This window comes from Capsella rubella, unplaced genomic scaffold (assembly GCF_000375325.1).
Source record: "Capsella rubella cultivar Monte Gargano unplaced genomic scaffold, Caprub1_0 scaffold_5, whole genome shotgun sequence".
Classification (NCBI taxonomy): Eukaryota; Viridiplantae; Streptophyta; class Magnoliopsida; order Brassicales; family Brassicaceae; genus Capsella; species Capsella rubella.
This window is the reverse complement of record NW_006238919.1, coordinates 7,090,075-7,105,368: the sequence shown is the minus strand read 5'-3', so window position 1 is coordinate 7,105,368 and position 15,294 is coordinate 7,090,075. Positions and strand designations below refer to the sequence as shown.

Here is a 15,294-nt window from a genome sequence, read left to right as displayed (position 1 = left end):
GACTAGTATTCATGTATAAATAAACAAAGACCAATGTCCTCATGCTCAAAACAAATCTATCTCTCAACATGAGTTTCTGACTTTGATATATCTTCTTGGTTGATTTAATTTTAAAAAGAAGAAGAAGATATATCTTCTTGGTTTCATTGTTTCTTTCATCTATTTTCTCATCAAGTTCCAAGATATTAGCCATCAAGAAATTCTAACATGGGTAAAATTGTTTTTTTTTTTTCAATAATTGATCACATAGAACAGCTAGAACAACTAGAACAAGATATTAGTATATGGATCTGTCCTTTATGTGCTCTTAGTTTTGTTTGTATGAAAGTCTCATTCTAGTTTGTTTACATGCTTAAAAGTTATTTCTTCAAAATTTATATGTTATTCAATGCTCTTTCTCAATCTGTCCTTTATGTGATGTTTACTCTTATTGTTTAAACAGTCCCATCCAATTTCTAGAGTATTCTGTGTAGTTAGTTTGACAAATAGAGGAGGATATGAGTACCTTATTGTGTTCTTTATATAATTTTTGTTTTAGTTTATGAAATTTTTTATATTAAAAAAACCATTCATATATATCACATATGGAAGTATGAATCTTAAAAATATAAATTTGTATGTTCACATACATACATGTCATGTAAACCATCTTTGTCTTTTTGAAAACGTAAATGTTAGATACTACGTTAATGTCGAATGGTCAAAGCATGAGAATGGATTCGAGGAGATGGTTAATTAACTTCCTATAAGAATTCTAACATAATTAAATGATAATTTTGCTGTTTTAATAAAGATGTGAAAAGTTTAATATTTTCATTATGTTAGTAGTGTGATTCTAGTATGTTAACTTTCAGTTTATTGTCCTTATGACCGTTTCTAAAATGTATGTTTTGTATTTAACAAGAAGATGTTAAAATATTAGAAGAAATTTGGAGATAACAGAAATTATTACTCATATTTCAAACATTGTGGCATGTTTGCAGGAGCAGAATTAAGATGATGAACAGCTTCACATGTATGGATGTAATGGTAGTGAAAATCTAAATGATGAAGGATAGACAAAGGCTGGATCATATGGCTTTATCAGGTATTACACAACATCATTTCGGTAGTGTTGGTTTGGAGATTAGTTATTTTGTTCTAAAAAGGTTTTTGATATTTAGGTGTTTAAAAGGAAACATCTATTGGGGAATGGATTGTTCAAAGTTTGTAGGGTTGGAGAACTTAATGTTAGTTCTCTTATATATGCTCTCAGAATCCCTCTTTTGCAAGGTATCAACTATATATTCTTGATTGATGTTACTTTGATTGCTTATGCGTATGTCAGTCTTTTACAAGGTTTCTTTCTCTCGGAAACATTTATAGTTGTTCTCTAGAAGGCTCGCCTTGTTCAATCATCACGCAAGATTCTTGCACAAACAAAAATGCCTTCGTTGATCGACTGATTGCCTAAGACTACAAAAAGGTTGAAGACAGAAGAAAAAGAAAGATTTCAAGTAAAGACAGTGAAAAATGACTAGATGAGTTTACCTCTCGATTCGCAGGACAAAAAGGCCTTCGTTGATCAACTGTTTGCGTAAGACTACGCGTAGAAGGCTCGCCATGTTCGATCATCAAGTAAGATTCTTGCACAAATGGATTTGGAATGACTAATGATGTTGCAATGATTGGTTTCATCATGTTACACTCTAAAACAAATAATCAAAATCATAAACATTGACGTGAGCTTATTGGAAAAGCACCTATTATATATATATATCGAGCTATATATATATCGAGCTAGATGCATAACAAACACTAGTTATCATTTAAGAGCTGAGTACACGAATATAACTAGATTCGCTACTTATATTTAGAGCTTAATGAGAGAAAAACATTAGTTGCAATATTAATCAATGTATACTTCTTTCAGCTTGTGCGGCTTGAATAAGGAATAACTAGTCATGGGCGTATTCAGTGAAAGTCATGCGCCACATAGGAAATAAATGATAACCAATAGTCATGGCGCGTGACTTTCACGGAAAATGTATGCGACTGGTTATCTTATTCAAGCCTCACAAGCTATAAAAGGTATACATTTTTGTAATTAATTGTTTTCCCTCTTTGCAACTCCCAAATAGGTAGTGAATCTAGTTATATTGGTAGTCTCTTAAGTGAAATTATGGTTTGTTATGACTTTACCTTCATATATATAGGTGCTTTTTACTAAATCTCTCTTCACCATCTTCATTGTTTATGATCTTAATTATTTGTTTTGGAGTATACCATGGTGAAACCAGTCATTGTAACATCATCACTCATTCCAAATCCATCTATGCAAGAAACTTGCTCGATGAACGAACATCGCGAGCCTTCAACGCGTAGTCTTACGCAATCAAGTGATCAACGACGACCTTTTTATCCTGCGCATCGAGAGGTAAACTAATCTAATCATTTTTCACAGTCTTTGCTTGAAATCTTTTTTTCTCGAGTCATCAACCTTTTAGTATAATGATCCATGTAACTTCATTTTCGATGAGCAGAGAGATCTTCTTAATCAAGATCTAGAGATGTTTTGGGCTCATCAGAATTCCTCAGGTTATTCATTTGAGTATTATCAAGAGCTTGTGCTTACCCTTAGCTAACTCTCTCACTTGTTTTGTTTTGGTGATTATCAGAATTACATAAAAAGCCTGATTTACCTCTGGCTACAGTTAAAAGAGTTATGAAATGTGATCCTAATGTCAAGGTTTAACAAATCACATCAATTTTTTCTTCCAATGATTCTTTCATTTTTGTTGATTATGTTTGAGTGCTTTCAAAATTTCCATTCATATATTATTTGAGTGAGATAAAATCATTTTTTCAGATGGTCAGCTGGAAGGGTCCTGTTCTTTTGGCTAAAGCTTCTGAAATGTTCATTCAAGAGGTAACCCTCCGTGCATGGAGGCAAACTCAATCGCGCTCTCGCACAACCATTCGCAGTTGTGACATACATGCGGCCTTAAGAAGTTCAGTTATTTATAATGAATTGGTTAATCTTTTATCTGTTGAACAATGCTTTGCCAATCATCCGGTTAGATTTCTCACATTTTGCAATCTTATCTGATGTATTCAGCCACAGTTAGATTTCTCACATTCTGCAATCTTCTTCTGCTTTAGGGTGTGCAGCCACAAGGTACAACACATCAGCAAATGCTCCCACCTGAAAATGTGAATGAGCCGAATATGAAAGTTCCAATAGATATAGACCAGATTCAGCAGGTATATCAGTTTATGTTTCAATTGGTTTTACTTGAGAACAAACAGATTGATGCGATTGGTTTCTTGTTTGTTTCTTGCATTTGCAGCAAAGCCTTTTCAATCTAAAAGCTGATCATTTTATTGAGATTGGAGAGTTTGAGCTCGACCCTATGATCCAGGTAGTTCTATGTTCACAACAACAGTAGTGTTATAGCATTGTGTTAAGATGTTCACATTAATCTATACAGTAGTGTCAGACTATAAGTTGGTTCCTTGAAGTTTCTTTTGGATACTGTTGTTGGACTTCAAACTTGAAAATGTTAATAACAATGGTTTTCAAAAACACAAAAACTAAGAGAGCATTATTTGATTGTGCAGTGAAAATTGTCTTGGTGGAAGCTGTTCTGGAAGAGAAACTTAGTTGAAAGGAAAAAGAAGAAATCTGAAGAACAGTTAACCCATAAGGCCATAAACCATGTTTTTTGAATATGATGCTTGTGAGAAAATTGTTGATTGGGTAGTTTTTACCTTTGTATGTATAATTTAACTTGTGGCCTAAATGAAAGTTTTATGCTCTGAAGCAAATAACTAATTATGAGATCTATCTGCAAGCTAGACTACATAGGTTGCATTGAACTGCTAGTGATTTTTTATGTAAATGCAATCTAAATGAATCGTCATTGTTCAAGTTCAGCTATTATATATGCTTACCAAAGTACTGGACCTGGTGGCCGGGATAGCACGATCTAGTGGCAATGATGAAGCAAAACCTCCCACTGGAACAAAGTGGTTTTGATGAACTGAAACCACTGACTCGAACTAGTGGTTATGATGAAGCAAAACCTCCGACTGGGCCAATTTTGTAGCTATGATGATTTGAAATCTCCAGACTCCTATTCCCGCTGCAAATTCTGATCCGCCACTCTAGTAAACAAAAGAGTCATGTGATCAATGTGAGAAAAGTTCAAATCAGAAATTGATACTAGAATTTGAGCTTTGTGGATGATAAGTCTTATATTGTTTATGCTGATATCCTATATTGTACTATAAGCTTTTTTTACTCGAAACGGCACGTTTGTATGAGTACAAAAATATCTGATGCTGTGAGACAACGAGGACAAAACTTCAACATGAAATGTATCATAGCATGATGTGAGTACAGATCACTCTCTGGGTATATTCAGAACCTGATTATAACTCAAATACTAGGGACTCTTGCAGGGTGAACTACATATTATACACACAGTATATGTTAACAGACCACTAGTCAAAACAAACAAGATGCATAAGGAAGGAAACCTTCTAGTATCAAAAATTCAAGCAAAAAGTAATCAACAAGTAATCAACATGAGTTTACTTTGTGAACTGGTATGCACCAAACGTTCACTGAATTGGCTCAATGAAACTATAATAAATCATCAAAATGTCAAAAGAGACCAATGCTAAGACATCATTTGCCAAAAACATTTTAAATTAACTAAAATATCAGACTGTGTATAACTTTAAAATCAAAGAGATACATGATAAGTAAATCTCTGAACAATTCTCCCAAACAACCACATTAAACACTTCAACTTCATTAACATATAAACTATGTCAAACCCGAGGCTATACCAACTTACCATAGACAAATCGAGGAACAGAAGTCTTACCAATGCACTACCTATTTTTTTGCACAATAAGCTAAACACTTCAACTTCACTAACATATAGCACTTGAGGAGATAGAGATATCAAAGTGTAAACTTGCCTTGTGAAGAAGAGCGTCGATGAATTCCATCACGTGATTGCTTCAGCTCCTGTAACAGTATTGTAATAGATGAGGAGAATCTACACTTCATGGATTATAGGAGTATGATCTATTGAAGAAGAAAGCAATTAACTTTAGACTAGCATAACAAGAAGACTGGACACTACAAACTCTGAACACATTGTAGAGATGTTGCAAAAATGAACTTAAATTTCTACAAACAAAAACACAATTGCAAGTTCTAGATGAAAGAAACAAAAATACAAATGCATGATCTTTCAATTAGTAGTGAGATGATAGTTCTAATCCAGTTTCCAGTTAGGCGTAAGTCAAACTAGAATCATGTCTCCTGGAGCTGTTGTGGCTGCGCAAGAAACACTTGAGCTTCTCCATTTACATCAGAATGATCAAATGATTCAGCAGGAGCAGGCCCATCACCACCAGTCTGTTCATCCTCAGGATGAAAGTTGATAGGGAACTTAGTAACTCTAGGTTTGTCTGTGAGTATGTTCCTTTGGATCTTATTAATCAAAACCTTGGTTGGAGGCTCTTCCCTGAGTTGTTCATCATCATAGTCATTGTTCACATAATAACCAACTCTTATAAACTCTTGATCCATGTAAGAGCAAGTCAACAATAGCACAGTCACACCAATAATATCTTCCTCGCGGATCTTTAATGGATCTGGAGAGTCAGCCTATCATTTAATTGAACAAAAAGTTAAACTGAGACTTTGTACCTAAACATAGACCACCAGAAATGGAGAGAGAGAGAGAGAAGAATAAACAAATCATACACTACCTGCAACACAAATCTGTAGTTCCCAACGTTAACAGGCCCAACAAGAACACTTTCCAAAACTGATCATAGGTTTCGTCTTCAGCAGACCCTACATAGATAAGCTTCCACTCTAGATCTGTACCAAAAACAAAGAAACACTATCTCAGACGCTGAAACATCACATCGTGCTTACAAGAATACAATCATCACCAACAATCACTAATATTAACAAGCATAGAAACTGAACCAGTTGATATCAGCCAAACTTCTAGGTCTTACGCTTCTATTACAGAAAGATAAGCAACAAAAAAAAGCATGCCTATAACGATAATTCATAGCCATATTCAAGAACCCATAACTTCCACAAAGTAATGTGTGAAATCAAAACTCTACATAACCAGAGATACAATTTCATTCTCACAAGCTTCCCAAAGTTTTCTAATTTAACATAATAGCAGGCAAGATAAGCCTCCTAATAAGAACCTTTACAGATATAAAACCAACTTAGAAGCCAAAGAGAATTACTCAAAGAAACTGAAACATAACATCATGCTTTCAAGAATGCAATCATCACCACCAATCACTATTATTAATAAGCACAGAAACTAAACCAGTTGATATCAGCCAAAGTTCTAGGTTTTACACTTTTACTGGAGAAAGACAAGCAACAAAAAAGCATGTCTATAACGATAATTCATAGCCATATTTATGAACCCATAACTTCCAGAAAGTAATGTGTGAAGTCAAAACTCTACATAACCAGAGATACAATTTCATTCTCACAAGCTTCCCAAAGTTTTCCAATTTAACATAAGAGCAGACAAGATAAGCCTCCTAACAAGAACCTTTACAGATATAAAACCAACTTAGAAGCCAAAAAATTACACACAGAAGTTGAAACATAATATCGTGCTTACAAGAATACAATCATCACCAGCAATCACTATTATTAACAAGCACAGAAACTAAACCAGTTGATATCAGCCAAAGTTCTAAGCTTTACAATTGGGAATTTCTTGAACGATAATTCATAGCCATAATCAAGAACCAATCTAGAAAGTAATGTGTGAAATCAACACTCTACAGAACCAGAGATACAATTCATCCTCACAAGCTTCCCAAAGTTTTCTAATTTAACATAAGAGCAGTCAAGATAAACCTCCTAACACCAAAACTACAACGTCAAAATAAGAACTTATAGAAGCCAAAGAGAAGCCAAATCCAAATTAGCTATCAAATCATATATTAAAACCCCAAAAAGCTGAAATATTTGAAGGATTAGTCACAGATTCATCACTTCTTCCACCGTTTCCACATCAACCAAAGCATATAACACCGAAACCAAATCAAATCAACACAGAATCCAAATCTAAGTATAGAGGAAGAGGGTAAGTGAAAAGGTACCGTCTTTAAGAGAAGTCAAGCACTCGTAAGAGACCTCGAACTGGAATGGGTTAACAAAAGACGCTGGATTGTCCAAGACGGTGACGTTAGTGATATTGATTGAGCTCATTACGGAATTGGCAAACCAAAACTCAGGGGATTCAAATTTGAGTTTAAAAATCCTAAGTTTTTTGAAGTTTCATCGAAATCTGGAGAGACCCAGATGAGGATTTGCTTTAGAAGATGACAAAGACGAGTGAATCTTTGGTAATTAGGGTTTTCGATTTTTCCCTGAAAAGGCAAAGTGAAATCGCCGGAGTGAGAAGAATGGTGGTCGATCAGACTAGGAATGGTTTTTTTTTTAACCGGTCGCTATGAGGGTAAGCAACCGGGAATTACCGGTTAACGATTTTGGCGGGAGAGCTTTAAATTCCAGGAGAAGAAATTAGAGAAAATTATCTATTCTATTTCTACCATTTACTTTTAAATGTTTTTACACTTTATGATAGTAAATAAGACTATATATATTTCCATAGTGTTTTCAAAATAAAATTAAAAAATATATTATTTGATTGATTTTTTTATATATTACATTAGCTTAACTCGAGACCAAAGTTAATCATCGAGTACTAATTTATAGATGTTATACCATGCAATTAATTATAAAAAGTAAAAAATAATTCGAGATCAAAAAATATTTTACTTTATCGATTAATTTTTTAGATATTGTAGCAATGTTTTTTAAGAAAAGAAAAAATATTTTGTAATAAAACTAGGGGAGAGAAATACCCATTTTCAAAAATACTCATTTTCAAAAATACCCTTTAATCTATCCATTTTAAAAAACATCCATGTTTAAATATAAAAAAATGTAAAGTTTTATATGGTTGATAACGTATTTTTATATAATAACCACTACTGAAAGATTCAATACAAATATTTTATAATATTTTAAAATTATTTAAATCGTTTTTACAAGTTTTACAAAGTTTTTAAAAGGGTTTATAATATTTTTAAAAAGTTTTTTAAAAGACTTTGATAAGTCATTTTTACGCTATATGTAAAAGATATATAAAATTTTATACACCTAAAAAAGTAAATTAAGTGTATATATATAAGTTCACACACATATTCGTAACAAATTCAACATTTTTAATGGTTTTTGTGATAATTAAAAAAAAAAGTATTTTTACAAAGTGATACTTGAAAAAAGATACTTATAAAATTCTCCTGTTGGTTTTAAATATAGCTAACGCGACATGTAGCCAACCAAAGAACAATTTTGGATGGTTGCTTACTTTGAGCCTACGTAGAATGTTGACACCATTACCACATGATTTTTATCATCACGACCACTACCTTTTGATTTATACAGCTTGTCTTTAACGACTATTCTTTTGATCAACTCAAGAATGTATCTAAAATTAACAAGATTATTATATATATATATATACTAGCAGTTGACCCGCGCTCCGCGCTGGAAGTTTATAATTTTGTTTCATTGATTTTTTATTCATATTGTGATATTTTATTATTTTTTTAATTGATTTTCAAAAATATTATAATTATTTTCTCTTTAATTATTATCTTTCAATACTCAAATTTGGATTAAAAGCATTTGATTCAATTTATGAAATATCATTTTTTTTTCCTTTTGATCATGTTATAAACTAATATTTCACTTTAATTTTAGCAGTTGATCCGCGCTCCGCGCGGGAGGTTTATAATTTTGTTTCGTTGATTTTTTATTCATATTGTGATATTTTATTATTTTTTAATTGATTTTCAAAAAATATTATAATTATTTTCTCTTTAATTATTATCTTTCAATACTCAAATTTAGATTAAAAGCATTTGATTATTTATGAAATATCATTTTTTTTTCTTTTTGATCATGTTATAAACTAATATTTTACTTTCATTTTATTTTTCCTCTTTATAATGTTATATATATAATTACATAATGTTGTTTTAGTCTACCATAAATTTAAATTTTACTTCTATTCTAAAACTCAGTAAGATATTTAAAATATTAAATTATGATCAATTTAAAATGAAAGTTGAATTATATTATTACCACTAATAAAAAATTAAAGTATTGTTTTTCTTATTTTAACATTTCACTTTTTTTACATAATTTATTTTTATTTATATAAACTTTCTATTAATTAAATAAGAACATAAATATGCACTAAATGAATCTTTTAAATTTATTTTAATATTTAAACAAAAATGTGGCTTAGGTGGATGCGTAGGTGGCATCATGAGAAGAGAGAAAAATCTAACTTTATATATATAGATTCTTCGTATAATCTTGACATGAAAAAAAATCTAATTATTATGATAACACAAATAGAGCAACAACACAACTTCTTGCTTAAATACTAACTATCTCGCTCTTTATTTTCTTTTAAGCAAAATAAAATAGTTCACATGTTTTTCGCAGTTCTTGAAATTAATCATGAATTTTGCGAGTTTCTCAGCAAAACGATCAAATAGCTCATCAACCACACCATCTCCGAAATGTTCTTTAATGATCGTATATAGAATGCCTCTAAACATGGAGGTGATGAACTTATTAGATAACGGTTCATCTTCCAATGGATGACTTATAATCTCCATCATCTCAATACTAAATCTTTAATTTTTCTCAATCTATTTCTTCAATTCACTATATTGCGGAAAATATACAGGTAAGTTGAAGAATTCGATCTTTTCCTTGCTTGATTTTCCCTACCAATGAAAAATTAACAATTAATTACTTGCAATTTTCTCATGGTTCAATATGCTTAGCTTAATCATTTAGAAAATAAGCATTTAAAGTAATCTTCAAAAACTATGATGCTTAACAAAAATAACCTTTGACGCTTTTTTAATATAAATGTCTTACAATTTTGGCCATATCCATTAATCCATAAGACAATCACCAATTTGACTTATTGTATGGCTTAATCATTTAGAAAATATCCTAAGCAATAAGACAATCACCAATCATATCCTCCACCATACCCTGCCAAGTCTTAAAAATGGGGACACCATCAGGCAAACATTGTCCTAAAACAATCATCAAACCTCCAAGAACAATCTCTTCGGCTCAAAGATTCAAGAAAAACCTTCATGTCTTTCATGAACTGGACCTTGTAAGCTTTAGTCACTTCTTCTAGTGAGTTATTACAATGAATGTAATTTTTGTTCAAAGCCACTGATCTCTTGTCACATATGAGTTCAGGAACTTTGGAAAGCCAATGAGTCGTGTAGGAAGTGTGTCACTTAACATATTTTTGAATCGAAGAAGCGCTGGTACGTGCTTCTATAACATATCTTAATATCTTATCTTCTGATCCCTAGTTAACATTTGAAAGTTGAGTTTAGGCAGTGACTGGAGCACTCATTGCTAATTGACTAATTCATTGAAAATGGAGTGCAGCTGCAAAGGTGATATCAGACTTGTTCATGAAGCGAGTGCCATTAAGTGGTTTAGTACAAAGGGGAAGACGAAACTGTGACGTTGCATATCGATCGTGTGTATTTTTCTTTTTAAAATCAAACTAAGACGCAACCTTCCATTACAGTGATTGCTTTGCCTCTCAGTAAAACCCTCTGCTTCTCTTTGTCCAGATGAACCTTGAGAGTCCCGCCTCTGCTTGAAGCCTAAACACATTTCATAATAACCAAAACTTTCTTCAGGAATCAAGACTAAAGCGGTCTCAGAAGATAAGATATTAAGATATTAAGAGAGAACCTGGTAGGCCAAGAAATCACACTTGTTCAGCTTGTGGCTCCAGTAATGTGCCAAGGCACAATGCGCACTTCCAGTAACAGGGTCCTGAAGTAGAAAAAAAGCAAAAGAGGTAATGTTTTTCTTTGCTATCACTCCCTTTTAATCTAAAGAGCAATGCAAAAAGACTTGTATTGTATATATAGTTACCTCATTGATTCCAAATCTTGGTGCAAAGTAGCGACTACAGAAATCAAATGTAGATCCTGGAGAAGCAGCGGCACTCACCATCATTCCTTTACAAGAGCATTTCGATATCTCTTCTAGTCTCGGCTGCAGTTCAACTACAGATTCCCAAGATGGAAGCACGATCTGCAAATAATCCAAATGATTTGGTTCAATAGCAAGAATAGAGAGTACATATGCCTGGCTTAAAATATATATATATATATATATATATAGTTACGAGGATGTCTTGCTCTGTGGCTTTAACATCAACAATGGTAGCTCCATTCATGGCTTTGGAGAACAAAGAGAGATCATCATCAGTGTAGTTGACTTCAAAAGTTGGAACAATAGGGAAATCCAATTCGATGGACATGGTTGATGATTCATCATTTTTGACATGTTTAGCCGTTAGGATCCCTGATCTTGTGACGAACTCAACTGTTTCCGAACCAATCAAACCGGTTGAGAAGAGTATGTGAGCAGATGCTAACGTTGCATGACCACACAGATCCACCTGCACACAAGAGAAACGAGAGGAATCTCATGCATACAAGATCTCTATACTTGTCTTCTTTTCCACAATCTCAAAATCCAATTTCATAAAGAGTCGATAAAAAAAAAAAGTCAACTGAACAATCTAAGATCATCAAAACCAAAAGAGCTAGCGATTATAGCAAACCTCAGCGACTGGAGTAAACCAGCGGAGACAGAAGCGAGGTAAACCACGGTCGGACAAGGTGATCGGAGTGAGGAAACAAGTGTCGGAGATGTTGAACTCGGTAGAAAGAGATTGAAGCCACACGTCGTCGTCTCTCTCGTTACCGTCTTCAAGAAAGCAAACAGCAGCTGGATTTCCTTTGAAGGCGGATTCAGCGAATGCATCAACGATGAAGTACTTCACTACTCTCTTCTTGTCCGCCATTTTTGTTTTTTTTTTACTTGAATTATTTTGTGCTGTTCACGGGTCGCTCACTCTAATATAAAATGTGATAAAAGCTGTTGGGTTCTATCAGATGGCTTACAAATACGGCTTACCTAACCCAAGGGCGACTAAATATGAAAATACTGAAAAGCTTTGTTTCCTTTCTAATAACGTCTAGTCTACTGGGTGAGCTGTTAGACGCTTAGTAAAGAACGACTCTACTGAGATGAGGCGGTGTGCTGTGAAAGACACAGAAACTCCTAATACATTGCACCATTTCTTTCATAAAAACACAGGCTAGTTGTAATAAGACTGTACAATTCACAATCCTCTATTTTGTTCTTTAATCATAAAACCATACAAATCGAGAGAATTACAATACAAGCTTACAAGACCACACAGGGGAAGTAGCAAAGTGAGAGAGAAAGAGTCTTGAGATATTTTTCCTACATTCAAATTGAGGCCAATGCAGCTTTCTTTACATGGTTTTTAAATAATAAAAAAATCTTTATATATGTTTATTCAACATCTCTACAGCTCAGGACATTTCGTGTCTCATACCTCAACAACATCTCTCTCGAAATTGCTCCAGCAACGAACATAAGATAAATTCTAAGACTATATATGATGCCTAACAAAAATAACCTTTGACGCTTTGTAATATAAATGTCTTACAAGTTTGGCCATATCCATAAGACAATCATGCACCAATATGACTCTATTGTATATTTTATACAAGCTCTCCAATTAAACAAGATATAGCTTAATCATTTAGAAAATACCCTAAGCATTAAAATATTCTTTTTCTTTTTTTTCCTACAACAAACTTGATTTGATTCTATTGGAAATGGTCAAGTCGTTCCAAGTGCCGGGAAATGCAGCGGAGTAGAGCTAACTATCTTAAACCTAGAGCAAAACCTAAATTCCAGCCCTATATATATATATCATATGTAAACAACATTACCCTAGGCCGCTTTAACGCATCCTTACGAAGAAGCTAGCCATGACCAATACTAAAGTTGCTCCTTCAAAAAAAGTCATCCGTAGATCTCCTAGCCTCCTCCGTCTATGGTGGTGAGACTCCACTACTCCTCCATGCATATCATTGATTTTTTTTTTTTTTTGTTATTTCTCATCCATTAAAATACATATATATGTATCTAGCCGTTGAATGACACAAGCAAGGCAAGCACATGCTTGCGGCCTTTAATATATAAAAAAATATTTCGGCCTTTTTTCATGTAGTAATTATGTTTGTAGTCTAGTGGTGGTAGTTAGTGAGTTTTGACATCCACTTCCATGGTTCGAGCCTCCAATGATAATAACTATGTGTTTTTTTTTGTTTTTTTTAAAAAACGAAAAAAAACAAAATATATGTATTAGGTTAACCTAGGGATTGTGATAACTTCTTTCTATTCTCTTTTCTTCCTCTAAACTTTAGCCCCTACTGCACTGCACATCCTTTTTGCCCTCAAAATCATTGATTTTGTCTCCATAACTCATTCCTATTCTAGAATCCATCTTATAAAATTAGATCTTCTTACGTAAGTTTTTTTTCTTTGAGCCATGAAATCTTTTTAATCACGACTCACGAGTCACGACTTCTAAATTTTGCTAATTAGAGAGTTACTTTTGACTTTTGAGATTGATCTCTTTGTTATGATTTTCTATTTGTTAATGCTAATTTTTAATAACTTTTTTTTCAGTAAGATGTCTTCGAAACGAATAAAGAGTGAACCCGGAGGGGCCTCAAAAATAAGAAAAAAGAAGAGACAAGAAGCACTAACAAAGTCCCTAGCTAATTCGATGTTAAGGTATGTTAAACGAACAGAAACTTCTAAATTTGATGAGACTTTAGAAGAAGTCCAGGAGGAGATAAACAAAAATGTTGATGTGAGTCATGAGCCTGTGGTTCCGGAAAATATCCATGAAAGAAATATGGGTGAACATGGAGTCAACGATGAGCATGAGTGCGAAGAGAATGAGAATGAGAAAGAAAATGAGACTGAGAAAGAATATGTAGAAAATGGCTTTTTTCTCTTGCTTGTAGTCGTATTAAGTGTAGGGACGGCTATATAAGATCTATACAAAAACTGTATGGTTGCAGGATGAAAACGAACGTACGATATGACATTGCTATGAACAGCTTTGTAATAATCCTCAACGTTTCAGCGATCTTGTATATGAAAATCAACAAGATTCCCTTTAACGAAGTTGGTGTAACTTTGACAGTTTCTACTACATTTTATTTCATTGCCGCCATACTTAGTTGTATGTCTTGGATTTGGGGAATTAAGGATTCTTCCTTATATTTACACTGTGAAAATGCTTACTTCTTTGGACGAATCTGTCACAACTTTGGCTTTGTTATCTTCCTCAACATCCTCTATAATATTTCTCCACGGGTGGCTCTATTCGTTGGTCTACACTTTGGTGTGCCTTATTTGTTATGGTACGTAGCTGCCTTCGTTGGACCGCCAATACGAGATTGGTGGAAGTCTGTGAGTCAACAACAGTTTATTGAAGTTGAAGTTAGGGCATAATAAAAAGGAAAAAAGATTGTCAGCTACCTGAAATATCGAGGAATACATGGCTACACATACCAAGTATAAAAATGGATACTTAGCAACGTCAAGTATATGTATGGCATGGCGACATGTACGAAGTATATGATGTCATGTGCTCAACACCCTACACATAAAATTTCAGTTTACCGAACGATTTACTCCGGCATTGACCCAGCGTTGACTCATCAGAACCAAAAATCAAAACCGATCGGTTTAACTAACCAAAATTTATGACCCGATCCGGTTTAATTTTCTGGATCAAAATTATTGGGCCTTAATTTAACCAAATATTTTGGCTTTTTTACTCTAAAACCACAATCAAAACTCGCTTTTTAACTTTGTAAAACCTAAAAAAACTCTTCGCTTTCTCCATATCTCTTTTCACCTAGGTTTACGAGAGAAAGAAGAACTTGGTGTGTAATCGTTTGTTCAAAACGTTAACAAGTGTAATATCTTGGATTGGATTCTCGTTCAAATGAGGTAATATTTTCAATTGCATTTTGATTTGATAACATACACGTAAGGGTCTAAAGTAGTGGGGAAGTGGGGATGTTGTCGTGTGTTTACGGGGTTGATAACATATACGTAAGTTCTGTTTTTGTTTGTTTTGACTTACTTTGTTTTCTCTTTTTTCTTTTTTTTTTGTAGTGAGAAAATTTCAGTCAAGGTAAATTGCCATCATTCTGGCGAATTCAAGCTACTCGGTGGAGTCTTAGACTACGTGG

At 33.4% G+C, this 15,294-nt stretch overlaps 3 protein-coding genes and 1 pseudogene across 3 annotated transcripts; 1 reads left to right on the top strand and 3 right to left on the bottom strand.

Annotated features, from left to right (window-relative positions):
• The first annotated feature begins 2,266 nt into the window (after positions 1–2,266).
• On the top strand, positions 2,267–3,650 carry LOC17884887 (nuclear transcription factor Y subunit C-10). The gene is made up of 7 exons (XM_023783144.1): positions 2,267–2,416; positions 2,487–2,577; positions 2,658–2,728; positions 2,849–3,028; positions 3,151–3,243; positions 3,330–3,401; positions 3,601–3,650. Exons 1-7 carry the CDS (start codon positions 2,267–2,269, stop codon positions 3,601–3,603), a joined length of 660 nt encoding a protein of 219 aa, XP_023638912.1. The 3' UTR covers positions 3,604–3,650.
• Positions 3,651–4,977: 1,327 nt separating this feature from the next.
• Positions 4,978–7,462, bottom strand: LOC17885043 (histone chaperone ASF1B). The gene is given in 4 exon segments (XM_023782887.1): positions 4,978–5,668; positions 5,773–5,831; positions 5,834–5,887; positions 7,156–7,462. Coding segments are annotated over 4 exon segments (579 nt in total). The 5' UTR covers positions 7,265–7,462; the 3' UTR covers positions 4,978–5,311.
• Positions 7,463–9,534: 2,072 nt separating this feature from the next.
• LOC111830642 lies at positions 9,535–10,400 on the bottom strand (annotated as a pseudogene).
• A 144-nt stretch (positions 10,401–10,544) lies between these two features.
• On the bottom strand, positions 10,545–12,038 carry LOC17886444 (uncharacterized isomerase BH0283). Its single transcript, XM_006290335.2, has 5 exons — positions 11,760–12,038; positions 11,319–11,594; positions 11,063–11,224; positions 10,877–10,960; positions 10,545–10,785 (listed from the first exon to the last, which is right to left on the bottom strand). The coding sequence occupies exons 1-5, from the start codon at positions 12,000–12,002 to the stop codon at positions 10,678–10,680; spliced, it is 873 nt and encodes a 290-aa protein (XP_006290397.1). The 5' UTR covers positions 12,003–12,038; the 3' UTR covers positions 10,545–10,677.
• Positions 12,039–15,294: the final 3,256 nt, after the last annotated feature.